The sequence below is a fragment of the Eptesicus fuscus genome, chromosome 5, assembly GCF_027574615.1.
Source record: "Eptesicus fuscus isolate TK198812 chromosome 5, DD_ASM_mEF_20220401, whole genome shotgun sequence".
NCBI lineage: Eukaryota > Metazoa > Chordata > Mammalia > Chiroptera > Vespertilionidae > Eptesicus > Eptesicus fuscus.
In genome coordinates this window covers 106,839,120-106,866,748 of record NC_072477.1, presented here as the reverse complement: position 1 = coordinate 106,866,748, position 27,629 = coordinate 106,839,120, and the positions used below count along the sequence as shown (strand labels likewise).

At 56.2% G+C, this 27,629-nt stretch overlaps 1 protein-coding gene and 1 pseudogene across 1 annotated transcript; both read left to right on the top strand.

Annotated features, from left to right (window-relative positions):
* The first annotated feature begins 6,280 nt into the window (after positions 1–6,280).
* Positions 6,281–6,747, top strand: LOC103300217 (60S ribosomal protein L32-like; annotated as a pseudogene).
* A 1,620-nt stretch (positions 6,748–8,367) lies between these two features.
* Positions 8,368–27,025, top strand: CSK (C-terminal Src kinase). Its single transcript, XM_008157062.3, has 13 exons — positions 8,368–8,804; positions 21,706–21,782; positions 22,124–22,237; positions 22,353–22,465; positions 22,775–22,994; positions 24,264–24,357; positions 24,542–24,607; positions 24,688–24,787; positions 24,884–24,974; positions 25,421–25,494; positions 25,578–25,773; positions 25,880–25,966; positions 26,196–27,025. Exons 2-13 carry the CDS (start codon positions 21,768–21,770, stop codon positions 26,376–26,378), a joined length of 1,353 nt encoding a protein of 450 aa, XP_008155284.1. The 5' UTR covers positions 8,368–8,804; positions 21,706–21,767; the 3' UTR covers positions 26,379–27,025.
* The last annotated feature ends 604 nt before the right edge of the window (positions 27,026–27,629 follow it).

The following is a 27,629-nucleotide window of genomic DNA, read 5'->3' as shown; positions in this document are numbered from 1 at the left end:
CATCACCTTTCTATGCTGGGGCATGAGAAGCTCTGGGACTCTCACGCTACTCACTTACCCGGAGCAACAGGTGAGCAAACAAGGGTTACAAGTTCACCTACAGGCAGAGGTGCAGTAGTCAGTTCTACATGCATATATACCCAACCTACCTCTTCTCAGGGCTCTTATATCCAAAGGAATTAAGTTCTAGACTCTTGGGGATGTCTGGAACCCAGGTGGCCCTTGATTCTGCTTGAGAATCAGCCTCATTCCCTGAGCACTTGCCCCTCGAGGTGTTTTGCCCTGCTAGTCCTCACAACATTCTGTGAGGCAGTGTGCTCATGCTCACCAGGCAGATGGGGACAGGGCTGCAGAGGGGAAGTCACCTGCCTAGGATGACCCTGCTAGGAATCTTCAGAGTTGAGCTTGACCTCAGGCTTGCTGGATGGCTTCTGACGCTCAGAATTCCGTGTCCCCACTCATGACACCTGGGCCCAAGCCAGGCCTGCCAGGAAGGTGCAGTCCAGACTGTGAAGCAAGAAGTGTGTGCCCAGCCTGCCCCTCACACCCCTCCCTCCCAGTCCTGCCTGCCGCCTAGAGCTCATGACATTCCATCCAGGCCCTCCTGCTCTGTGCCAGCAGCTCCTCTGTGCCAAGATGAAAACCTCTCCCCCAGCTCACAGTCCCTCCACTGCCGAGCAAACTCAGGACCTGGGGCCTGGGGCCTCTGGAACTGCTGTCTGAGAGCCCCATCATGGGGCAGAAGAGACAGCTCAGGCTCTGGGATGGTGCTGCAAATCATCCTCTGTGGGCCTCCTTGCCATACAGATACGATCTAGATGCTACTGTGTTCCTTGAAGGATAATGACCAAATGAGATCAAATATAAAAACAGCCAGCACACAGTTCAAGAGAGTGTGCCTGCCTGGCCAGCATGGCTCAATAGTTGAGTGTCACAGTTCGATTCCCCGTTAGGGCACGTGCCCAGGTTTTGAGCTCAATCCCCAGTGGGGGGCATGCAGGAGGCAGCCAATCAAGATTTCTCTCTCATTGATATTTCTATCTCTCTCCCTCGCCCTTCCTCTCTCTCTAATATATATATATGGAGAGAGAGACAAGAGTATGCCTTCCTTCTCATCCTCAACTTGCTCTTGGTACTCAGGGAAATCTCAGGGTGTCAATGCTGAGGCTAGGCTAGATACTTGGAGGCCAGTGTGGTGGGGGCCTTAGAAACCTAGAGCAACTCAAGGTGGGAAGCCCTGGGGAATCCTGGCCGCCAGGTGCTGATCTGGCTGTCTCCTACCAGCACCCCATCTGGAAAAGGCCACGCAGAGCCAGACATGGGTCACTGGGGTTTCCAGAACGGCTGGTTACTGCCTCTGTGAACAATAACCAATCCACATGCTTTCAGGAAGTGGCCTATCTCCTCCCCTTCTAGCAGCCCTGTTTCCCTGTCCTCATCTACCCCAGCAAGCCCTCTGACACTCCCAGGGGAGAGGGCATCCATTGGAGGTAATGCATTTATGGTCTAAGGCCGTGGTCGGCAAACTGTGGCTCGCGAGCCACATGCGGCTCTTTGGCCCCAGTTGGAGACGGTCAGCTCTGCCTTTGGCCCTAATTGAGCCTGGGACAGGGTCTTCCCTAGGCTCCTAGCAGCCACCCTTTTCCAGGACAGACATGCCTGCTCGTCTGGCCTGACCCTGGAGCTGCTGGCCAGGGCCTTGTGACTTTGTTCCGCCTCCAGGACCAGTTTTTTCCCTTCTGCTTGGGATCTGCACTCTGGCGACCAGGAGGCACTGTTCCCCCTCAGACCTGATGAGCTCACAGGTCTCTTACAAAAAGAGGGTGGAAGGCCAGTCATCGCAGGGAGTGCAAAGGGAAGACAATGGCCTTTGTCTAACCACTGCTATGAATCTGGAACTTCCCATGCAGGACTTTACCTCATCCCCCCACCACCACGAGGGGGGGTGCTAGGGGTTGAGAGACAGTATTCTAAGTCACAAACAACAGAAACCGACCTTCAGCTAACTTAAGCAAAAACTGAAAAAACGCACTGCTCACGAAAGTGGCAGAAAAGACAGTATCAAGGAAGGCAGCTAAGATTGGGCCTCCTGTGCGGTTTGAACAGGATGCTGCGCCTGGCTTCTTAGCCTCCAGCTGCCACTGAGACTCACCTCCAAGTGTCCCTAGTGTTTGGTGTCACCGCTTCTCTCTGTCACAAACCCTCACCCTAACCGACCTGAAACCTGCTGCTTCTTCTGCACCACAAACTCAGAGAAGCAAAAACCTTCTTCCAAGCGTTGGTCCTGTTACCCCAACTTCAATCCTTCACTCATTCAACCAATGTTCGGTCAGTGTGGACATCGAACACCCAGGACCCTGACCTCTAGGAAGCTACCTGTGCGTCAGGAGGGGGCCCCTGGAGACCCAGAGGAGAAGAGGAGGGGTCCAAGAAGATGGGCTGTGGGAAGGACAATGGGGAGCAGGCAAAGGCCTTCTCCTTGGTATGGAGCCCTGGGACCTGCCGCAGGAGTGAGAGCAGAGATCCCAAGGAGAATCCAGTCACTCACTGACACATTCAACATACATTTACTACTACACGCTCAGCGCCACCACTGAAGAGACAGGAAAAGGAACCAGTCCCCTGCCCTCAGAGAGCTCCCCCCCGCCCGCCCCCCCCCCCCTCCCCCCCGCGCCCCTCCGGCCAGCACTTTGTTTAGAACTAAACTCAGGGGCTGTACAACCAAAGGGGAGAAACACATCCCATCCCACTGGAGCTCACTGAAGAAGGGCCCTCCAGGCCCCTTCTCTGACCACATGGGGCGTCTGAGACTTCCTCTGGCTCAGGGAATGTTCCCTTCCTACCCAGCTCCACCCCACTCCCAACCGAGGGAGGGGACTTTGGAAAGCTGCCCTAATCTTTGACAGGGACAAATGTTGGCACCAGGCTTACTCACAGATACACCTGGCAAAGAGGATTTGCATGTGATTTGCAAAAGGTTGGCCTGAGGCTCAAGCCAGGCAAACCTGCTCCTGCGCCTCATTCCTCCCATCCTGGGCCCAGTTTCTGTCCGCAGAGAACCCCTGGACGCTTTTCTTCTTTCCCCCAAACAGTTCCCATGAAGAAGCCCAAACAGCACCAACTGGCGTTTCCAATCCACAGGCAGAGCTTGGACTTCTGGGAGGGTTGGTCCAGCCCAGAGATGACACCTGGCAGGTGAAGGTCTCTGAGAAGCTCTGAGGGGGAAGCCTCGCCTGTAAGAGGTATTGAAAGCCCAGGACTCCAGTTAAGAACCGAGGAAGCGTCTGGACCTGCCTAATTCTAGGGGCTTAGGTCCCAGAAAGGAGTGAACACGCCCTCAATATTGGGCCAATGGGTGACAGAGAGCTTCCATTGAACAAAGGCCTCAGGGAACTAGACTTGGATGCTTAGAGGACAGCAGGGGAGAGCTGAGACTACACAGCCTGTTTCTGGAGTCAGAGAAAAAATATTCTTCTAACTGCCAGTGAGTGAAAGTGTGCCTTAGGCCAAAGCACTGTGCCCGCGATTCACTAGCTCATCTCAGTTTAGCATTATAAGTACCCTGTGAGGTGGGCCTCTCACTCCCATCTTAGAGATGAGGTAACTGAGGCTCAGAACAGTTAAGTGACTTCTGCTTATGGGGAGACCAGGACTCTAACCCAGAAGCTATTATGATAAATTGGGTGAGACTGACGCCTCAGCATGAGGCAGGCTGTTTCTTGACGAGGTGAAGCTCGTGAAAGGAGCCTGACAGTCAGATGGCAGGGGCCACTATGGCCACTTACTGGCTCCTGGTTTCCCTTCCCTAGGGACGCTTAGCCCTGGGCATTGGTCCAGTCTCCCCTGCCCCCTTTGCTGCTTTGCCCCTTGCCCCACCTCCACAGGTCAGTGAGTCCCTGCAGCAGGGAACTGGCATTCACACCAGGTCTGAGTGACCTCAAAGCCCATGCCCTTTCTGCTTGGTCTCCCCCCCCCGCCCCCCCCCCCCCCCCCCTCCCCGTGCCCTCAGCACCAGGCCTCTTTCCCAGTGACTGCTCCTTCCACTCCCAGTGTTCTGGAGGAGGCTGTTCCCCAAGGGCTTGGCGGAGCTCCCCGATGGGGAAGGTGCTGAAGGGCCAGAGAACAGCTCCCCTGGCAGGAGGGCCAGCCATGCGGGTGCCCCAGGTGCTGTCAGCAAGGGAAGCTGCTCACAGTCTGCTCACCCTGGGCACCTGCTCTGCAGGAAGTCGAGGGGACTTTGCTGGAAATCTGCCTTTAATCTTGGCTTCCTGTTTTCTGCCCCTGGGGACGCCCAGACAGGACTGAGTTTCAAACTATTTCACACCAGCTTCTCTAAACTGTCATCTCAAAGTAGATGCTGGGGGTGGGGAGGAGTAACGAAGCAGGGAAGAGAGGCCCTAGGAGCAGAGCACAGCTCACCCAAATGGTGCTTAAGCTCAGGACCTCTGGCCATCAACAACCAACCCAGTTTAGCAACAAGCTAGCCCAGTTTGTCATCTAATAAGAATGCAACCCAAAGTCCTGAGCTCCACTTCCCACATCCAGGGTCTCCAGCCTCTCTTTTCTCCTTTCCCTCACGCCAGACAGGTGGCCCAGCTTGAGAAAGCTAGTGCTTGAGCCTACCTGGTGGGAGAGGGCTCCTCTTCAATTTCCTCCCAAATCCTAAATCCCAAGGCCCCTACTCTAATAATTTCCTTCCCACTACACGGGGGAGCTGGTGTTCCCGGTTTCGGAGGTCCTCAGATCTAAACCCTAGTCCTGGGAGTGGACGCTGGGAAAATTCTTTCTATTCTGAGCCTGGTCTGTAAAAGATGGCTCCAAACATTGGCTTGACACCTCCGTTTCTCGTAGGCGTCTTCAACTGGGTTTGTCCAAAAGCCAGCTCCTGAGCATTACTCCCAGCTTGAGCCTCTCCCAGGCCCTCCCACTTCAGTAAAGAGCACCATACTCCCCCCCAGGGCTCCAGCCACCCCTGAGGACCAGCCTGCTTTCTCCTGTGGCCTCACTCCCCTCACAGCCCCTCACCAAGAGCCGTCACATGGCTCTCCTTGGCCCACCAAAGCCCACGCTCATTGCCACTGGTGGGATTATTCACAACATCCTCTCTGGTCTCTTGACCTTCACTCGGTCATGTCACTTCCCTACTTAAAATTCTTTAATGGCTCCTCATTGCTCTTATAATAAAACCCAAACTCATGTAGTAAAATCCCTAGTCCACAGCACTCTACAGAATCTGGCCCTTTCTCTCAGACTACTCCCTCCCACTTACTGGTTTTGTTACCTCAGCCCCCTTACTGTCCCTCAAGGTGCTAAACCCTCTGCCTGTCTTCCTGGCCTGCTCTCCTCCATCAAGCACTCGTTGCCTTCCTGCCACGGTATCTAATTTCCCTGTTTATTGAATCAGCCTCTCAAGCTAGACCCATGCTCACTCTTTGCTCACTTCTTCATTTCCAGCATCCAGAACAGTGCCTAGCACTTAGTAGGTGCTCAGTATTTATTGAACGAGCAAATGAATGGGGAGGTTGGGAGTTAATTAGCTCTTCCACTAGAGCAGCGGTCGCCAGCCTTTCGGACCTCACGGACCACCAGTGGTCCGCAGACCACTGCTCTAGGGGGTAGTTCTGTGGCACAGAGCCCTTTATTGATTTGTCCCCTGTGCCTGGGGTTCAGGGAAGTTTAAATTTTATTTTGCTCTACTGTGAAGAGGTGGAGCCAGGATTCACATGCAAGTCTATTTGGCTCCAAAGTTCATGCTCTGGGCCGCATAAACCCAGAGGGAGGGGCTGGGGAGTCAAATGCATTTAAGTTTAAGGAAAGATGGGTTGGTGACAAAATCGGGACAGGGATTAGAACATTTTCTCCAAATCCCCACAGTCCTTTCCTATTTTGCTAGCTGATTCAGGCAGGGTAGGAGAGCTGTCAACTTCTCCCTTCTAGAAGCCTTTGCAGAGCTGCTGAAATGCTTCCTTTTAGGCTGAGAGGTGGCCCCATCAGCCCCCACTTTATCATTCCATCTTGACCTCAGAGGAGAAAAGGGAAGCCAAAGGAGCCGAGCACCCTCACATCCCTCTCACCCCGAGGCTGTTATCTCGCTGAATCTGCACCATCTCTCTTGAGAGAGGTGTACTTTGAGCAGGATCTTACAGAAGCGGAAACTAAGCTCAGAGACCTTAAGTAACTAACCCAAGGTCACACAGCTGGTAAGTGGTTCAGCTGAGATTTAACTTTAAGATTTGAATCCCAGCTCTTCCTCGGGGCTCCCTACAGAGGAGGCAGCCATCTCCTACTCGGCACCATGGCTGCCCTCAGACCCCTCGTGAAACCCAAGATTGCCAAAAGAGGACCAAGAAGTTCATCCGGCACCAGTCAGACTGATATGTCAAAATTCGGCAGAACTGGCGGAAACCCAGAGGCATTGACAACAGGGTGTGTAGAAGATTCAAGGGCCAGACCTCGATGCCCAACATTGGCTATGGGAGCAACAAGAAAACCAAGCGCATGCTGCCCAGTGGCTTTCGGAAGTTTCTGGTCCGTAACATCAAGGAGCTTGAAGCGCTGCTGATGTGCAACAGATCTCACTGTGCTGAGATTGCTCACAGCGTCTCCTCAAAGAGCCGCAAAGCCACTGTGGAAAGAGCAGCCCAGCGGGCCATCAGGGTCACCAATCCCAGGGCCAGGCTGCGCAGCGAAGAAAATGAATAGACAGATTGTGTGCACATTGTATTTGTGTTAATAAAATCGTAAAATTCTGCCACACACACAAGAAAAGATTTGAATCCCAAATTCATGCTTTTCTCCACTATACCAACCATAGCTCTCTCTCCGATTTACTGGATGTCTCCTCGTAACTACTTCCCTCCTTGAAGGGCTGGCCTCTTCCTGGGAAGCTGGCCCAGGGGTGCATTGGGTCAAAGGGCCAACCTGTGGTTTGTCTGGGGAGGCACAGCCAACTCCTGTTCCTGGCATGTAAGACTCTTTACAATCTGCAGCCACACTCTCCCAGAGGGCCCTTTACTGTTCACTTCACTCCCTCAGCCCCTCCCTAATTTTGAATTTCAAGATTTTGTCAGTACAACTCATTTCCCCCACTTGAGAATGCCCCTACGCTCTGCCCACCCAACCCAGTCCCTATGAAGTGCCTTGACACCTACTACCTACTCTGGAGTCTCTGATCTCTCCCCCATCACTGTCCAACCCCACTCTGTTCCCCCCACACAGACCTGCTCCTGTAATTCAAAGCAGATCACCTCCCTGTTCCTTGTTAATAATGATATATAATAACAGGCACCATTGAGGGCTGACCAGGTGCCAGCCACAGCACACAAAGCGTTTTAAATGTTTTTACTCATTTCCTGTCTCACCTAATCTTAAAACTGTGGGGCTGTTATTTCCCCCATTTTACCAAATGGGGATTTACAGCATAGAAAGGTTAAGTAACTTTCCCAAAGTCACACAGCTATTGACAAATTCTTTACTAGCTCTAGGCTGAAAACAGAGCCTACGGAAGTCCCACAAGGCTCTTGGGATCTCTCTAGTCCCTGTGGCCTCCAGCGACCCCCACCTCCCACCACTTTCCTGGACCCACACTGCAAAGCCGCATCCACACTGAGCTCTTTACAGTTCCCAGCTCTCTCACCCTCCCTGCTCTGTCCACGCGGCTCCCAGCCTGGGGTCCAGCTCTGAGGTCTCCCATTAGCCCGCCCCTCCTTTCTGTTTCCTGTGGACCTGGTGCATCACCTCTCCACTTCCACCAGTTATTTCTGTGAGATCGGCTGTGGGCCGATCAGTTCACTACTGAGAACTCCTTGGCAGGCATGGAGTCCCACTGGTGGACTCCGGAGCCGGAGCCGGGCGGTCCGTCCTCAGCGCCTTTAGAAGTCTGGAAATGAATGAACACCTGCTGGCTGCGGCGAGGGAGGCCCCCTCCGCACGGCAGACCGGGGAGAGGGCCCCGGCCCGGCCGCGACCGCGGCTGCCTCGGCGGCGCTGCGCCCAGGGGAGGGGAGGTGGCTCCCGGCCGGCCCGGCGGCCCCACGAGGGTCCTTCCGAGCCCTCCCGGCGGGCGGGCAGGTGGAGGCCCGGCGCGGACACACCTCCCGCCGTGCCCCCGGCGCCCGGCAGGGGGCGCCGCCGGCCGGCTCCGCTCCCGCGCCCACGCCCCGCCGCACGTCCGGCGGGCTCCCTCGCGCAGGCGCGCTGCCGCGGGCGGAGGATCCGGGCCGCGCTTCCTCCGGCCGGGCCTGCGCTTCCTCCCTGCGGAGCCCGGGAGCCGAGGTGGGCCGCCGCCGCCGCCCCGCCGCCGCGCTCCCGCTCCCGGCCCACCCGCTCCCTGCCTGGGGGTCCTGCTGGGGCGGGGTCCCAGCGGGCCGTCCGCGCCGCCGTCGGGGCCGGCCACCGGCCGGGAGTCCCCCCGCCCCAGCCAGCCTGTGGCCGCCGGAGCCCCGCGGCGCAGCGTGCGGGGAGCCCCGCGGCCCCCGAGCCAGCGTCGCACGGCCCCGGCCGCGACGCCCCGAAATCGACCCTCGGTGGCGGCGTTCGGAAGCGGAACTCTGCCGGGGCCGAGCCGGCTACATTGTTTCCTCCCCCTTCCCGCCCGCCCCTTCCCCCGCCTTTCTTCCCTCCCGACCCCAGCCGCGCGGCCGGCCCCTGGCCTCCGTCCGGCCGCCCCTCCCGCCCCTCTTCGCCCCTCTGCCCCTTCGCTCCGCGCGCCCCGGGACCCTGCTCCCGCTCCTGGCCACATGGGCCGCCCCGCAGGCCGCTGATGCTGCCCGCGGCGAGGTGGCTCGGACCGCAGTTCCCCAGAGGTGAGTGCCGGGCCGGCCGGAGGAGGCGGACGGGGGCTGCTTCCCGGGGGAAGGGGTGGAGGTCTCCCATTCCGCTCCTTCGGCTTCGGGTGGAGCCGCCGTCGCGTCCACTCCCATCCCCCACTTCCCTCGCCCCTCCTTCCTGGGTTCGAATTCTCCCGGGAGTCACTGTCAGCCCGGCTGGGAGGGGAGCGCAGGAGGGAGCTGCTGCCCCCTGAGTCCACAGACTTGTCTCAAGCCGCTGAGTGTCCCCCTCTTTCCCCGTAGAGGCTGGCTGGAGCCCCGAGGGAGGGCGGGCGGGAGCCTGGGGACAGGGCAGTGTGCGGTTCCCTGTCCTGGGCCCCCTGCAGGTTCCCTGGCCTGTCTGCTTCTGACCCCTCCCTCCCTGCCTCCCTCCCTCCGCTGAGGCTCTGCCGGCTCCAGGGTGCCCAGGGCCCAGAGGTTGAACTTGTCACCCTGACGTCCCAGACCAGCCTAAGCCTCTGGCTGGGACCTCTGGCCTTGGGTGGGGACACTGGGAGGTAGCACTGGGTGTTAGGACCATGTCCCACCACCTCACAGTCTGGTCAGCCCATTCTCCTGGGCTCAGGGCCAGGGCCAGGTGTGAGGAAGGGGCGTGTCCAGCTACCAGGTTCTTGAAGCTTAACTAGGGGTTCAGCTCCTCTCCCCCCATTTTGTAGACCAGAGAACTGAGGCTCAAAGGGGATGTGACTCCCCCAGGACTCTGGTAGCTTTGCCGTCTGCCCCCACACTGCAGGTGGAGGGCTTCTGTAGGTTGGAGGCACCTCTACCGATCAGGGACACAGGCCCCCAGCCTGGCCCACGGGACCCTGTGGAGTGGGCATGTGCCACCCAGAGGGCTGGAGGGGAGGGAGAGGACTTCCGGCCTCAGCTCTGCCGGCTAGGGCTCCGACAGCATCTGCTCTGCCGTGGGATTTCCCTGCTGTGCCTGAAGCTGGATCCCACCAATGGGGATGTGGTGAATGTGTGGGGCACCCAACCGGTGTGACCCTAGAGTTGAGCTGAAACAGCTTGACGGTCAGTTCCCACACCTGGTCCTAGCTAGCATAGGGACAGCCAGGTTCAGGGTGTGCATGAGATCCGGATGCGGAAGATGAGGGCCTGTTTCCAGGGGGAGCACCCTACAGCCTTGGCCTAGGAGCGTCGTCAGGGGCACCAGGGAGCTTCTCACACCATGGGGGTTCCGTGTCTTTTTATTTTATTGATTTTTCACAGAGAGAAAGGGAGAGAGATAGTTAGAAACATCGATCAGCTGCCTCCTGCACGCCCCCAACTGGGGATGTGCCTGCAACTAAGGCACGTGCCCTTGACCGGAATCGAACCTGGGACCTTTCAGTCCGCAGGCTGACGCTCTGTCCACTGAGCCAAACCGGTTTCGGCTCCAGCGTCTTCTTAGGAGGGACCTCAGCAGGAATGGAAAGGCAGCAAGAGGGAGATTGGGAGTGTGGCAGGGTCCTCTTGCTCCTGAAGAGTGGGAGGTTCCCTGGAGGATGTTGAGCCATGTCTGAGCCCAGCTCAGGCCTCTACCCTTGATTTTGAAGTTGTTTTTTTGGTCATCCTGACATGCAAAGTGGAGGGGAACCAGATGTGGTTGGCCTGTGAGGGCTGCCCTCACCTAGCGGTAATTTTCTTTCCAGCCCGAGGGGCTGGAGCTGAGGCCTGACATTGTTAGGTGCTTTTATACCAACCATGACCTGCACTGGGTGGCTGGGGTCCTGAGGCCTGGATAGAAAAGGGTCTGGCTTCAGACTAGCGTGTGTGCAGGGATGTGTATTTTATCTGGCAGCCTTGGTGTCTCCCTCCTTCTCAGAAGTGGTTCCTTTTCTCTCTGAGTTGGGTTGGGGGCAAGAAAGGACAGAAAATGGTCCCCAGCACCACTGCAGGGGACACCAGGCCCCAAGAGGTTGAGCCCTGTGAAGCATCTGAGCGAGGCAGGGCCTGAGGCTAAGGATCCACAGTGGGATGAGGCTGCCCTACCAAGCCTCCAGGTGGCCTGATCGGGCAGGATAGCCTGGGTCTAGTTCTGAATTTCATCTTTTGAGGAATTTCAAAGCCTTGACACATAGTCCCCCCAAAACAGAGGTGTTTGGCCTGGGAAAGACATGGTAGGGAGAGACCTGATGTATCTGAGGGGCTGCCTCTTAACAGAAGGGTGTCCCATGGCAAGAGATGTCCCAGACACAAGGACCAGAGCTGGGGAGCGGGTGGAGCTCAGGAAAGCAAATCTGAGCTCATTGTGAGCAAACTATGTATGTATTAGTTTCTTAATTTAGAAAGACAAAACAGAACTACAGGGAATTTAGAAAATTAACAACGAAAATCACCCACTATTTCTTCACAAATTGTAGCATTTTTGAATTCCTTGCCAGTCTTCCCTGGTTGTTTCTTCGTCACTGTTGTCATTTGAATGTGCAGGCAGTGACACCTTTTTTCACTTAATACTGTGTCTGTGGGCATTTTCTCATATTGCTACATGGTCTGTGTAACTTTGCCTCTAAGAAATTATAGAATTTTCCAAATAGCTGCTACAGCAACCTCACCCAGACCTTCTTACTGAGCATGTGCACCTGTTGCCCATCTGTTGTTGTGATGGTAGTTGCTACAGGCCCCCAAAGCAGCCAGGAGTATTGGAGAGAATGGGCAACTTGGCTCCCAATCAACGTAGGTTCTAGGCCCAGCCATGCCATTTAGGCCTGGTGGAGGGGCCTTGAAGAGCCAGAGTTCCTTTGTATGTACACCTGGGATGGCGATACCTCCTTGGGAGACGGGGGGGGGTGGATAGTGTAAACTAACCAAGGTGCTAGAAAGCGCTGGCACAGCCCCTGGCTTCTGTAGGCACTTTGTCAGGAGGGGTTGGCACTCTTGATGGAGTGCCCACCACAGGCTGCCTCAACATATGGGGAAGACACCTGGGGCAGGCTTAGCTGATGGCTCACCCAGCCAAGGGCTGGTCTCTGCTGGGGGGCGGGGGGGGGGGGCGCTTCTGAAACCCTCTTTATGTCCCTGAGGCTCTGGACTACACTGGCTTCCCTGCCTTCCCCCTCCCAATCACCCTGTGCTTTGCCAGCCAAGATCATGGGCCTGGCTCTGAGAAGACAGGATACTGGTTGGTTTCTGGAACCTGACCCTACCCATTCTCTTTGCCCAGCATCAGAACTGAGTGGGTGAGTTCTCTGCGAGCTCAGCTGCCTCCTGTCCCCAGCTTCTGCTGCTTCCTAGGCCGTTTTGGGAAAGCCCTGCATTTCCCCATTGGAGATAGAGGCCTGCTTTCCCTGGAAAAACAGACTTGGGCAAGGAACCCAGGCATTCTGAGCCCCAGCCTGGTGCAGCCGTGCCAGCCTCATCTTCCCAGGTGGCCGGGGGAGGGAAGAAAGCTATGGGGGAGATGGGGTTTTCAGAGCCTCCCGGCAGGGAGTTAAAAGAGAACATCAGTGGTCCACAAATCCCTGGGGAAGTCTTGTGTGTTAGCGCCCTCCTCTTTGGCAGGTGTTCCCTGCTCTATCCTGAGTGTGTACTGCTGTGACTCTGCTTGCTTCCTCTTGTTCTGCTTCTGTGGAAACTACAGAATTGGGAGTGCCCTCCTGGAGCCACCTCATGGACAGTAGGAGGAAACCAGTCTCAGCTTGTCACTCCCAGGCCTAGGAAACCATTGTCCCAGCTGACCGGAGGATGGCTTAGGACTAACCTAGGCAGAGGGTCCTCCCCAAAATGGCCCATTCACTGCAGAGGTCCCCGTGCATGTGACCTTGGACTCTGGCTGCCACTCCTCTGCCTGTGAAGTGTCTCCCTCCTCCCTGGTCTTGGTTCGGGGAAGTAGGTAGTACAGCTGCCCTCCTGCCCCATAGCTGGGGCTGGGCTGAGGTCACAGGGTGGGGGCCTCTACAAGATGCTGGTCCGGCCTGGGTAAGCCCTTTGGATGTTTCTCGTCCCGCTCCTTGGTTGGGCAGGATGGGCGGAGCAGCAGGCTACCCCATACCAGGCAGGGAGCCCTGCTTCCCTGCCTCTCCGCGGGTCCCTGTATTCAGGGGCTGGAAATAGAATCTGCTAAGTAATGATTAAAGTCAAATTCAAACCTAAAAATAAAGAGCTGGTGAAGGGGGAGCTGGTGTGCTCCCTGCGTGGCTGAGGGGAGAAGTGAGCAGGGCGGGGCTAGCTTCCTGGGAGAGGCCACAGCCCCCTGGGGTATCAGCCCTGCTCCACCCAATGTGGAGTCTTAACAAGCGGGATGGGCACTGGTCGGGCAGACTGGCAGGGCCAGGGAGAGAATCCCATTCTTTCCTTGGGGAAACTGAGGCCCAGAAGGGAGAAGCGGTCTGTGACTTTCCTGGAGCTACCCGTGGCAGGCCCCAGGGACCTGAGGGCCACATGCAGCCAGCTCGCCCTTTCTGCCTGCTCAGTTTCTCTTCCTGGTTTTGAAGTGCTATGATGAGAGTAGTTTCTCCTCGCACACCAGCTCTGTACGCCTCCGCCTCCGTGGGGCTGGGCCTCCAACCGCAGCTTCCCTCCGCCTCCCCCCTCCCCCACCCTTCTGTGGTCTGGACCCAGAGTTGCAGGAGCAGCAGAAGAGAGGCTGCCTGATGCCCCTCTGCCTACCCGGCTCTCCGCAGTGGGAAGCCTGTGGGTGGGTGAAAATCTGGGGTCATTCTCACGCCTGTTCACCCTGTTGCTCTTCAGTCCTGCCCAGTACCTGGTCCTCACTGAGACTCGGGCATCTGTGGTCTCTGCTGTCCACGCTTCGGGGAGACTGGAGGGAAGGATGAAGAAGGAACCCTGGGAGCTCCCCTACTGGCCTACTGTAGGAGAGACCAGATGGGGAGAGGAGTCAATTGGGGAGGCCTGTGGTTACGACTTCCTGGCAGAGCTGAGGATCTGCTGGGCTGTAATGTGCAGGGCTTCCTGGAGGGGAAGGGCCGTGAGAATCAAGAAGCGTTTGCCGAAGAGGCAGGGTTGGGGCCGAGTTCCTTGCTTGGAGCTTCTGCCCTCCCTAGGGTTGCTGGCTTCTCTAGTTGCAGTGTGGCCCCAGTGGTCGGCAAACTCATTGGTCAACAGAGCCAAATGTCAGCAGTCCAACGATTGAAATTTCTTTGGAGAGCCACATTTTTTAAACTTAAACTTCTAATGCCACTTCTTCAAAATAGACTCGCCCAGGCTGTGGTATTGTGTGGAAGAGCCACACTCAAGGGGCCAGAGAGCCACATGTGGCTCTGGAGCCACAGTTTGCCGACCACGGCCCTAGACAAACTCTTGGTCTCTCTGTGCGAGGCAGGGTGTGGCACACACGGAGTGGGCACAGATGTAACTTGTGCTTTCCTGAACAGGAGGGCCAAGCTCTGGGCAGACCTCCCGCGAACACCCTCCTCACCTATCTGTCCATTTTCAGGGTGTCATCTGTTCTGCCCAAGGAAAAGTGGAAGGTTTTTCCCCTGAACAAATTCAGACAGAGCTGAGCTCAACTCCCTGCCCTGCCTCCTGGAAGCTGGGTGACACTACTCAGAGCCTAGTTCCTCCTCTGACAAATAGATGGGCAGTAAAATCTCACAGGGTTTTTGGAGGATTAAGTAATTAACTCAGGGTGGGTCCGTAGGCTCTCCTGTGCTTTCATTTTTATAGCCCATCCCGCTGGGGAGGGTGTTGAACCCCGCTTCTCCCTCACGTAGGCAGCAAAGCTGTATGTCCTGTGTTGGACCCTCATTGTTTTCCCTTCTGAGCTGTATGTTCTATGGATCCCTTTCTGAGATTGGGAGACCAGGAATCTAGGCCAAAGTTCTAGACAGCTAATGGGCTTCTGGGCCTCAGTCTCCCCATCTGTAACTTGGCTAGGAGACTTTGGGTGAGGAGCAGGTACACTCTGATTTCTAAGGGCTCGTTGGAGGTCAGTGCTGAGAGGCTGTATGTAAATATAGGCAAATGGAGATGCAAACTGTACAGCCTGAGCTCAGGACTGAGGAGGACCCTGGGGAGGCCCCAGGCCCTGCGGCCAGAGCCTGCAGGTAATTAGCCCTGAGTGGTAATTAGAACCCTTTCTGGGCCAGGAGTGTCGGCTCCCGTGCAGGCAGCCGAGGTGGGACTGCCATCCCCACCGAGCCAGCCGATGGGCGCAGGAAGAAAGCCAGTGAGGGGCTGTAATTTTGTTTTTCAACATTTTCATCCATTAAACTGGCACCTCCCCTTAAGGAAGGGGTGCTGAAGGCTGTGGGAGCTCTGGGGATGGGGTTTGGGCAGCATACACTGGAGCCAAGGTAGAGCATCCTTCCAGGCCTTCCCTGATCCCAGAGAAGTATAGGTATCGCCAAGGGTCTGGTGCCCAGTTCTGCTGCCCAGCACTGAGACGTCTGCAGTGGGGTGCTGAGGGCTCTGGGACCACCTGCTTGGGTCAGCCAGAACCTTTCACCCCCGTAGTCTGGTGTGTGGCCAGGGGCGCCCCAGTGCCCAAAGCCTGGGTGTCCTTTGCAGAGGTGGGGCTGATTTTACTGCCAAACCAGCCAAACTGCCGGCAGTGCCCCACCCTCCTCAGGTGCACTGCCCTTTCGGAGGGGCATGCCCAAATCGGAAATTCAGTTCTGCTTGTATCTGTCCTGTGACCCGTCAGAAACTTCCGGGCTGGCTTCAAAGCCTTCGTGTGCCCCACGCTGAGCCTTCTTCAGCCTTAACTCCCTCCGTACCACAGTTTGGAGTCTTAAGCACACACCCCTTCAAGTCGCTTCCACCTAAAATCCTCCCAGTTGCAGCTCCCCTCCCCTACCTCCTGAGAGTCTGCCCAGGTCTGTCCTGCCTGGTGAGGCACTGAGCACACCTGACTGTGATTTGCTATTAGGAGGACACTGAGTGGAGTTCTTGGAGCCCTAAGGGCAGGACCTCCTGGGCCCTTTCCTCCTGCCCAACCTGGCCCACCAAGCTTAGGGCCGGGTGCATACGAGGCTCCTGAAAAACTGACTCAGGGAATGAGAAGGCAAGGTGGACCTGCCGGTTGCCTCCAGTGGCTGCCCATGCCCCACACCCAGACTCTAGCTGCATCCTGTGGCAGATCAGAGTCTCTGGGGGCATGGCCCCGAGTTCCCCTAGGTCTCTTGTGCACTTCCCCTTTCAGTGGGTATTTTTAGCTGGGTATAAACAGTTACTGAAGGCTCCCATACCCCATTAGGCAGGGAGTTTTGGTGAGGGGGCAGGGCAGGAGCCCCTTGACCTCCCAGGGCTCTCAGCATGTGCTTGGCAGTGGGGGTCTAAAACTGCCCCCAGGGCAGGGAAATGGCAGCCCAGGAATTTCTGGGCTTCCGCCCCCACCAGCCTGGGCTACCCAGAAAGGCCTGCCTGAGGCTGTGGCCACTGACCTCAGTACTTGGGCACAATGCCCAGTCTGTTTCCAGGACCCCAGCACAAGGGCTGCTAGGAGCAGAGTTTGGGGCAGGAAGTCAGAGTGAAGCATTGACTTAACAAAGTTACAAAGTTCCCTGTCCCCAAGTCTATGGGGGTGGGTGACAGCTGCTGTCCTTTAGGGTTAAATATAGTCCACTTGGTTAAGGGACCTCAGTGTGGTACAGCCATCCTAGCTTCCCCTTCTTTTGTTGGTTCATTCATTCAGCACTCTGGGCCCAGCCCATGCTGGGGACATGAGTCAGCCTCCCGCTCCCCCCCCCCCACACACACACTTTTCCCCTAAGAGTTCCCAGGCCAGGACCAGTGAGGTTCTTATTGGAGCATTGGAATGTGTGAGAGGCTGTGGATGGAGGCTTAGAGCAGCCAGCACAGCTGGGGAATCACAGAAAGCTCCTGACAGAGGTGGCTTTCAAAAAGTTGTTTATTTTCAGTCTTATTTTTAGGGGGAAGGTAATAGATGCATGTTGTTTAAAAAAAAAAGGTCAAGGCCAAAATAGCAAATATACAGTGAAAAGTAAGTTTCCCTTGAACTTAATACTCCCCCGTCCCACCTCAGAAGCAACCTTGCTTATCATTTTCCTCTATCTTTCAAAGATAATCTGTGCATATGAGCTTAGGGAGGAATTTATGTCACTTGTAACATACCATGGATGACATTTTGCACCTTGCTCTTCTATACAACCTTTTGAATATTTCAAACCTACCAAAAAGCTGAAATAATAGTATAATGAAAACCCATATATCCTTTACCCAGATTCACCAGTTCTAAACATTTTGCCACATTTACGTTACCTCTTTTATATACATAGACACGTGTATATATGTATTTTTTTGCTGATATATTTGAGGGTTAGTTGCAGGCATCATACCCTTTACTCCCAAGTATTCTATTTTTATTTTATTATCATTATCATTATCATCATTATTATTTTAATCCTCATCCAAGGATTGAGGATATTTTTTTCCATTGATTCTTAGAGAGAGTGGTGGGGAGAGAGAGAAACATGATGTGCACATCAGTTGGTTGCCTCCCACAGGTGCCCCGACCTGGGGTGGAGATTGGATGTGCCCTTGACCGGAATCAAACCTGCGACCCTTCAGTGCACAAGCCAACATTCCAACTACTGAGCCATACCAGCCAGGGCTTATTTGATTTTTAGAGAGACGTCCATTTGTGGTTCCACTTATTTATGCATTCATTGGTTGATATTTTAAATTTTTTATTGATACTTAGAGAAAGGAAGGGAAAGAGAGAGAAATATCGATGTGAGAGAAACATCAATCAGTTGCCTCCTGTAGGTGCCCCAACAAGGGTCAAACCCGCAACCTAGGTAAGCGCCTTGACCAAGGGTCAAACCCACCACCCTGTGGTGTAGGACTGCGCTCCAACCAACTGAGCTCTCCCGGCCAGGGCTCACTGGTTGATTCTTGTATGTGCCCTGACCGCGGATCAAACTCCCAGCCTTGGCGTTTTGGGACAACACTAACCAGCTGAGCTACCCAGCCAGGGCTTACTCTGAAGTATTTAGTGTGGGTCTCAGTACCGTGGTCACACTTATATTGGCGAACATTGCCATCTTCTCGGTTGTCCTGTAATGATTTCTATAGCTATTTTTCCCTCTATCTCAGAATCTCATTTAGAATAACTCATTGAATATTGTCACCTTTCTTTTACCGCCCCCCCCCAGCTTTATTGACATATAACATTGTAAGTGTAAGGTGTACAATGTAATGATTGGGTATTTGTTTATATTGCAAAAAGTTACCGCAATATGGTTCATTAACACACCCTTCACCTCACATAATTACCATTTGTTGTTGTATCCTGCTCCTTCCCTGTCTTATTTAACCTGTAACGTTCCCCAGCCTTTGTTTTGTCTTTTGTGACATTGACTTTAGAGTCCAGGCCAGCCCTCACCAGTGTTGCTCAATGGTTGAGTGTTGATCCATGAACCAGAAAGTCAGGGTTCGATTCCCGGTCAGGACACATGTCTGGGTTGCGGGCTCGATCCCCAGTAGGGGACATGCAGGAGGCAGCTGATTAATGATTCTCTCTCACCATTGATGTTTCTCTCCCCGTCCTTCTCTCCCTTCCTCTCTGAAATCAATAAAAATACATTTAAGAAAAAAAAGAGTCCAGGCCAGTTATCTGGGCTCCATCTGACAGCATCCTCCTGAGTGAGTCAGGTTCAACCGCTCTGCAGAGACTACCCCAGAGTCTGTGTCCTTGGCTTCAGAGCAGATCACAGCGGGGGCCCTCGTTGCTTCTCTTACTATTGGTGATGCTTAATTTGACCATTTGGTTAGCAACACGTCTGCCAGATCTCCCTGTTGTGAAGGTGCTTTTTCATCTTCTGATTAATGGGCGGGCTGGTATTTGGAAGCTGTGTCCAGCAGCTTTTCCCTTAATGACTGGGGCTGGCTTTTGCCATTTCTATTGACTCTGTCATGAAGAGTGTTGTGTATCATATCAGCAGCTACAGATCTGTTCTGGCCCCATTAGCTGAAATACGTTGTTCCCTTTTAGGGATAACTGGTCATTTATTTACTTGGCCCTTATGAATGGACATAGAGAGATTGTCTCCCAATCTCTTGCTACTAACAGTACTGTGTGGACTGCCGCACTACATTTTTTAGGCGCGTATCCAACCGAAGCATTTCCTCTGCTCCCTGAAAGTTGAGTGGCATTTCCTTGGGCAGAGCAGGGGAGGGAGTGGGAAGACAATGCCAAGGCAGGACGTGGGGGCAGCAGGTAGAAAACAGGCCTAAGGAGGCACTGGAGAGCTGGTGAGTCCCAGAGCCCCGCTGGAGCTGCGGGTTATTGCCAACCCTATTTACTGGTGGGAGCACTGAGTGGTCACGCTGCCAGTAGAGCAAAGGGGAGAACTTGGCCCCTCCCTCTCCAAGCCTGACTCCTCCCTCTCCAAGCCTGGCCCCTCCCTCTCCAAGCCTGACTCCTCCCTCTCCAAGCCTGGCTCCTCCCTCTCCAAGCCTGACTCCTCCCTCTCCAAGCCTGACTCCTCCCTCTCCACGCCTGACCCCTCCCTCTCCAAGCCTGGCCCCTCCCTCTCCAAGCCTGACTCCTCCCTCTCCAAGCCTGACTCCTCCCTCTCCACGCCTGACCCCTCCCTCTCCAAGCCTGACCCCTCCCTCTCCAAGCCTGACCCCTCCCTCTCCAAGCCTGACTCCTCCCTCTCCACGCCTGACCCCTCCCTCTCCAAGCCTGGCTCCTCCCTCTCCAAGCCTGACTCCTCCCTCTCCACGCCTGACCCCTCCCTCTCCACGCCTAACCCCTCCCTCTCCAAGCCTGACTCCTCCCTCTCCAAGCCTGACCCCTCCCTCTCCAAGCCTGACCCCTCCCTCTCCACGCCTGACCCCTCCCTCTCCAAGCCTGACTCCTCCCTCTCCACGCCTGACCCCTCCCTCTCCAAGCCTGACTCCTCCCTCTCCACGCCTGACCCCTCCCTCTCCACGCCTGACTCCTCCCTCTCCAAGCCTGACTCCTCCCTCTCCAAGCCTGACTCCTCCCTCTCCAAGCCTGGACCCTCAAGGAAGGCCACCCAGATTACTGCCTCCTGGGCTTGTCCCTTCTCTGAGCATCACTTGCTTCTCCTCCCTTACATTCTCTCTCTCCTAGACCAGTGTGGTCCTGGCATGGTGGGCAGGGGAGGCATGGAGGCACAGAGGTGGGTGACACCTGAGCCCTCAGGTGTCAGTGGGGAGAGAGGGTGACCTCAGGCAAAGCCACCTTGCCTCTTGGCCTCGCTCGGGGTCTCCTTCTATAAAACGGTGTAGCCTCTCTCTCAGTTGTTAGAGGACTTGACAAGCCTTAACGTGCCAAAGACAGGGTCTGGCACAGAATAAGTGCTCAGAAAACAGGGCCTGTTATTTTTATTATCATCATCAAGTCAGTGGGGAGGCGGCAGCAGCTGCAGGCTGGGAAAGGAGTGTTTGCAAACTGACAGCTGAGGGGGTGACTAATGACGCCACAGCCTCTAAGCCCTCCTGCAGTGGCCTGTTTGTGGGGGAGGGAGGTGTGGGATGGAGAGTAAGCAGAGTCCCTGTTTAGAAGGGCCTGAGGTTGGGGGCTCCAGTTCAAGGTCTGGGCTGTGTGACTCCAGGCAAGTTGTTTTCCACCGTGCGAGCCTTTGTTTCTGCTTCCGGAAAGTGGGCTAAGGAGCTCACAGCTCCCAGTGTGCGGACCACAGCGGCCCAGGCAGCTCAGTTGTGTTAATGGGGGAGAGGGGGCATGGGTCATCCTCCTCGCACCTCAGTCTTCCTGTCAGATTGGTGGGCTGACCTTTGGGGAAGAGAAGAGAGGTGGGGGGTTTATGCCAGACACTTCCAAGTCTAGGGCCTCATTCTGTTCCTCCCACAGCCTGCTTGCAGGGATGCCAGTCCCTGCCTCTCAGGGTGAGGGTCTGAGGCTCAGAGGGTTGAGTCACTCACCCAGGTTGGACATTTGACAGTGCCAGGTCTGCCTGACTCTAGAGCCAGGAGCGAGGCCTGGAAGTGGGGTGGTTCTCCCGGTTCTACCTCCCTGGCTCCTCCTGGTCTCTGAGATCACACGCTCTGCTGCTGAGGCCCCATGACCCCCAGAAGTAAACCCTGGATCCTCGCATTGCCATTTGAAGCCCCTGCACCCTGGAAGGTTTATGCCAGGTCCAATTCAGCGAATTGCCACAGAGTGAACCCACCCCGTCTGGGCTCAGGCAATTGCACAACCAGCATCCAGAAGCCCCTTCCTGTCACTGCCTCCTCCCCACGCAGTCACCGTCCTGCCCCATAGGTTAGGCCAGTTTCGAACATTTACGATGGAATCACGTGGCATGTGCTCCGCCTGTTCTGGTTTGTTGGTTAACACTATGTTTCAAGGTTTATCCAGGTTGTTTCTTAGCTGTAGCTTATCGATGTTCGTCACAGCACAGTGTTCCATCCCGTGGGTATACCGCAGCCGATCCATCCGACTGTTCGGAGGCATCTGGGCAGCTGCCCGTTTGAGGCTATTACAAACCGTGCTGCAGAGAGTGCCCTGTGCCCGCCTCCGTGGACACCGGCCCTGTTTTCTGTTGAGTGTGCACCCTGGAGTGGGATTTCCAGGCTAAGGGTCGGTGAGCCTTGGCTTAAAGATGCTGCCTGGGCAGGACTTTATAGACCAAGAAACCAGGAGGTCCCCAGAGGACAGGTGACTCTCCCAAGTCACACGGCACCTTCCCCAGTTCACAGAACTTCCCTGGGCCCTCTTCCCCTGCAGACCAGTGAGCTGGCATCAGGCTTGGGGCTGGTGGGGCAGGTGACACTGGTGCTACTCAGCCCCGAACCTCCTTTGCCTCTGTTGGCTGTTCTGACAGTCTGTAAGCCCCTATGGTGGCCCCCTCCCTCCCAGCCCCAGCTCTGGCTGCCTTTGGCGCCTGTTCATATTGCTATGGGGAAGGAGTGGGATCTCAGTGACTTGCGGGTTGGGCGCATATTCTCATACTTTTCAATCTTCCCTTTCTCCCCACAGCTCTCATGGTACCAAGTAACAGGTTGGCCTTCCTGTGACACGGGGACGCCAGATCTGAGAAGATGTCAGCAATACAGGTACCATGGGGGCGGGTTTGGGCAGTTGAGATCCCCATCCCTCATGGGGATGCTGAGCAGAAAAAGGGGTTCAGATCAGTTCATTTCCCTTTCCCAGCCCTCTGTCTTAACCCTGGCTTTCAACAAAGTAGAATCCAGGGTCCACTGTCACAGGGCCCTCAAGATGGGAGCACAGGTCAGTCAGTGTAGAAGGTCAACTGGAAGGAACCCCAAGTTCTTGTGGGAGGTAGCACCTCACCTGGCCCACAGATGCCAGCCAAGAGCTATGGCCTCGAGGGTTGGTGGGCAGGTGGGGGAGAGGGGCCCCAGGCCGCACTGCCCATTTGTTGCCTGTCCTGCAGGCCGCCTGGCCGTCTGGTACAGAATGTATTGCCAAGTACAACTTCCACGGCACTGCTGAGCAGGACCTTCCCTTCTGCAAGGGAGATGTGCTCACCATTGTGGCCGTCACCAAGGTAATCGGGACCTCACACGTGCACCCCCACCCTTCCCACCTCGGGCATTCCCTCTGGTCCTGGGTCCCTGCAGAGGAGGGGGGCCTGAGAGCGTGTGCGGCTGCCCTTCCCCTAGGACCCCAACTGGTACAAAGCCAAGAACAAGGTGGGCCGGGAGGGCATCATTCCAGCCAACTACGTCCAAAAGCGGGAGGGCGTGAAGGTCGGCACCAAACTTAGCCTCATGCCGTGAGTACCTGCGGGGGATCCTCTCCCAGCCTGGGAGGAGGGGGGAGGAGGAGCCCTGATTCCCCAGGAAAGAGTCAGGAAAACTGGGAGGCCAGAGGAAAGGGCTGAAATGTCCTGAGGGCTTCTCAAGATGGGGAAGGGCATGGGTGCTGGACCTCCAGGGGGAGGATGGGTCTAGGCCTGAAGATAGAAGGGTGGACAGAGGGAGGGCCTTCAGAAAGTCGAGCCTGGCAGATGCAGGAGGATGCTGGCAGGGGCACCAGGCTCCTTCCCGTGGGCCACCATGACCCCTGGCCTGCCGTCCCCCAGTTGGTTCCATGGCAAGATCACACGGGAGCAGGCAGAGCGGCTTCTCTGCCCGCCAGAGACAGGCCTGTTCCTGGTGCGGGAGAGCACCAACTACCCTGGGGACTACACGCTGTGCGTGAGCTGCGATGGCAAGGTGGAGCACTACCGTATCATGTACCACGCCAGCAAGCTCAGCATCGACGAGGAGGTGTACTTCGAGAACCTCATGCAGCTGGTGGAGGTGAGCTGCAGCACCCACAGGCCTGGATGTGGCTCTAGGCCCACTGCTTCTGGCTTTGTGACCTCGGGACTGTCTTGCAGACTGGAGGGCGCTTCCTGTGTGCCAGGGTGGATCTCTGACCCCACAATGCACCACAGGGACGGCGGCACTATCCCCATTTCCTTTTCTTTCTTTTTTTTCGTAATCCTCACCTGAGGATAAGTTTTCCATTGATCTTTAGAGAGAATATGGGAGGGAGGGAGGAGGGGGAGAGAAAGAGAGAAACATTGATGCGAGAGAGACACAGCGACTGGTTTCCTGCCACATGTCCTCCAGCTGGGCCAGGAATTGCACCTGCAGCCGAGGTATGTGCAGGAATCAAACCTGAGATCCTTCAGTCCTCAGGCTGATACTCTAACCACTGAGAAAAATTGGCCAGGGCCCCATTTCTATTTTCTTAAGTACTAGTTTTGTGTGTTTTTAAGAATATTTTTATTTATTTTTGGAGAGAGAGGAAGGGAGAAGGAGAGAGAAAGAGAAGCATCGATGTGAGAACAGAATACCGATCAGCTGCCTCCTACACGCCCCTTAACGGGCATCGAGCCACAACTTGAGCATGTGCCCTGACCAGGAATCAAACCAGCAACCTCTTGGTGCATGGGATGACGCACCAGCCAGGGCACTATCCCCATTTCATCGGCCAGGTTCAGAGCAGTTAAGATATTTGCCTGAGGTCACATAACTATAAATTGGAGGTGCCAGGATTTGAATCCTGGAACTAGCTTCCTTCCAGCCACTTACAGAACTGCATGTCCAAGTGTGTGTACAGAAGCATGACCTCATGAGCTACGCCTTAATGGCCAGGGTCCCCTGGACTCATGCGCCTTCAAGGATGTGCCCACGCGTCCCTGTAGCTCCAGACAGCCTCCCAGGTGTCTCCGAATTCACTCTCAGCTTCTTCCCCGCTGCCTATCTGGCTTGGCCTCTGGCAGGGAAGAGTGCTGGGCATGCCTGGCTACAAACTGGTGTCTGGACTGAGTCAGGGAATGCTGGCGAGGACCAGAGTGGTAGCAACAATGGGGGATCTGTCCAGCAACTGGGTGTGAGGTGGCATGGGCAGTGGGTCACGTGTCAGTCTGGGGCCTCCCTAACCCAAGCGCTGCCAAAAAGGGAGCTCTCCCCCACCAAAGCAACTTGGGGCCGGTTGGTATGAGCCTCTGCCGCCCTCTAGTGGTCAGATCTGGGCAGTGTGTGTGAGCAGCTGATGATGGCCTGTCCTGTACCCTGCAGCACTATACCTCAGATGCAGATGGACTCTGCACTCGGCTCATCAAGCCAAAGGTCATGGAGGGCACAGTGGCAGCCCAGGACGAGTTCTTCCGCAGTGAGTGCTACCCCCACCCCAGTCCTCACTCGCCTCCTGCTATCCAGGCTTCTTGGCACTTCCCATCCCAGGTGCTCTGGAGACTTCCAGGGAACCCCGCACACTATAGTCGGCCTCTGTCTCTCCTGCTGTGAACTCTCTTCGAGCCTCAACACCCCTCACTGGACCCCTTTCCTTCTACCAGGTGGCTGGGCGCTGAATATGAAGGACCTGAAGCTGCTGCAGACCATTGGGAAGGGGGAGTTTGGAGGTGAGCAGGGGGAGCTGGGAGCCCTTCGAGGGGCCAAGGGACTGGGGGAGTCTGGGAATAACCCCAAACACTCCACACAGACGTGATGCTGGGCGATTACCGAGGGAACAAAGTCGCTGTCAAATGCATTAAGAACGATGCCACGGCCCAGGCCTTCCTGGCTGAAGCCTCGGTCATGACGTGAGTTGGGTAGGGGTGTCCGGGAAGGCTGCCCCTCACGATGAGCGGTAGGGGTGAGATGGCTTGGAAGGCTCTGATCACTTCATCCCGCCCCAGGCAACTTCGGCATAGCAACCTGGTACAGCTTCTGGGCGTGATTGTGGAAGAGAAGGGCGGACTCTACATTGTCACCGAGTACATGGCCAAGGTGTGCACCAGCCCCAAGTCACCCCTGTGCTAGAGCTGAGTACTTGTGAACACTTGGGCTTCCCAACTGCCTCAGCCCCCCACGGGGCCCTGCTCTTAGTCCCCTCCTTCCGACTGAGCTTTGAAGTCCCCACAGCTCAGCTTTTGTCCTGGCTCGTCGTTCATTCACTTCAACGTTGGACAAATGGTTTCGCCTCTAAGCCTCCGTTTTCTCATCTGTGAAACGGAGATACTAACGAAGTTTACCTCAGAGGGATGAGAATTAAAAGAGAATGCTGAGCAGTGTCCAGCTGTAGAGCCTAATATTCATGTCACCTCCTCCCATGTTCCTCTCCTTTCCCAACACCTCCCTTGGGCGTCACCCTTCACCCAGCCTCAGGTTCACTGTTCCCAAGGGCTAGAGGGCAGGTCTAACCTGTGGGCCGTGGTCTGTCTCTCCTGCCCCAGGGGAGCCTGGTGGACTATCTTCGGTCGCGGGGTCGGTCGGTGCTGGGCGGAGACTGCCTCCTCAAGTTCTCACTGTGAGTGAAGCAGCCCCTGGGGGAGGGCCCCCCCTTGCTATGGGAGGCCTATCTGAGGGGACGTGTGTCTGCCTCGCCCCTAGAGACGTGTGTGAGGCTATGGAATACCTGGAAGGCAACAACTTTGTGCACCGGGACCTGGCTGCCCGAAATGTGCTGGTGTCTGAGGACAACGTGGCCAAGGTCAGTGACTTTGGCCTCACCAAGGAGGCCTCCAGCACCCAGGACACGGGCAAGCTGCCAGTCAAGTGGACAGCCCCTGAAGCCCTGAGAGAGAAGGTAGGCGGGCCTCCCCCTATATCCTGAGCAGTGGGGGCGGGGGTCCTGGGTCACCCTACCCCCAAATTCCCAGGATCTGACACAGCTTTTCCCACCCACGTGGCAGAAATTCTCCACCAAGTCTGATGTGTGGAGTTTCGGAATCCTTCTCTGGGAAATCTACTCCTTTGGGCGAGTGCCTTATCCAAGAATTGTGAGTGTGGGCACTGGGGTGGGTCGGGCTGGGGTAGGCAAGGTGTGGGGCCTCCCTGGGCCCTGCCTCCCTAGTCTGAGGCCTGGAAGCTTGCCCTCGGGGCCTTCCGGGCCACTTCCTGGGCCTGGGTGTGAGGCAGAGCTAAAGGGGACCCCTGAAGAGGGATGCTGAGTAGGGATCCCCTCCAGGGGTTGGGCCCTGCAGATTCATGCCCCCCGTCTGCCCTCAGCCCCTGAAGGACGTCGTCCCTCGGGTGGAGAAGGGCTACAAGATGGACGCCCCTGACGGCTGCCCGCCCGCGGTCTACGAGGTGATGAAGAACTGCTGGCAGCTGGACGCCGCCACACGGCCCTCCTTCCTGCAGCTCCGAGAGCAGCTGGAGCACATCAAAGCCCATGAGCTGCACCTGTGACGTCTGGGCTCGCACAGGTCATGGGCCTCTGGGGACTCAACCTGGAGAGACTGGACCTCGTGCCCCTATTGCTGGGCCTAAGCCTGAACTGAGCCCAGTGGACCTCTCCTCTGTCCCAGCCTGTGCCCCGGTCCCCCTCGGACCCCGCCGAGGCCCGGCACCTCTCGTGGGCCCGCTGTGGGATTTGGGGAGTCCTGCTGACGGCCCAGAAGAGAGGAGGGTGAGGGGCAGGAGGCGGATGCCCCACCACGGTCAGGCTTCCCTGGCCTCCCATCTCTCACCTTCCCAGAGTTTTATTCCTTTACTTTTTTGAGGTTCTTTTCCATGTGCTTATTTTTTATTATTTTTCACAATAAGGAGAAAGAAAGTACCCAGGAAATGGGCATTTTACAAGAAGTACGAATCTTATTTTTCCTGTCCTGCCTAGGGTCGGGGAAACCAGGCCCCTCTCCAGAGACCCCTCACCCCAGCCTTGTTCCCGTTCTGTGTTCTGTGTCGCCTCGGTCGCCCTGTGTTTGCGCTTGACCATGTTGCACTGTCTGCATGCGCCCGAGGCGGACGTCTGTCAGGGGCTTGGAGCTCGTTGTGCTGCTGCCGCCTGCCTTGTGAGATAGAATCGTAATAAACCACTCCATGAGGACACCACCGCCCAGCCTCGGCGCTTACTCCCTGAGCCTGCCTGCCCCATCTACCCCCGTGCCATCTCGTCCATGCCTCTGTCTGTGAGTGGGGCTGTGCTCGCCCTGTGAGGAGTGGTGGGGAGCACGGCCGGAAGATGTGGCCGCCGCTTTGTGTAAGCTGCACCGTGAGTGTCCTGTGTCTGCCTGGGAGCTCTCACCACTGCCCTCCCCCACCATTCTGCTATAGCCCAGGCTTGGCCCTGGGACCATCTGGGCTCTGGGGCCCTGGCTGTCTCTCCTGCTGTGTTCAAGTCATCAGCACAAGGAAGGCTGGAACCAAGCATGGGGATAGGGGTGGGGGTGGGAGGGTGCCAGCCTGACCAGATACAGATGGGGTCCCCCTGGTAGGAGGAAAGTGAATATCTCAGAGGAGCTGTTGACCCTGGAGGGAGAGGGGAGGGAGGCTCTGAGCTGCTGCTGGGTCTCACCTTCACCTGAGATGTAAGCACTACCCAGCCCCAGGCCTGAGGATGCAAATGTGAGCGGCCTCTAGGGGGCGCAGATGGGGAATGAGGACCAGCCACGACACTCTTCCCTCAGGTTCCCAGGGCAACAGTACAGAACCTCTGAG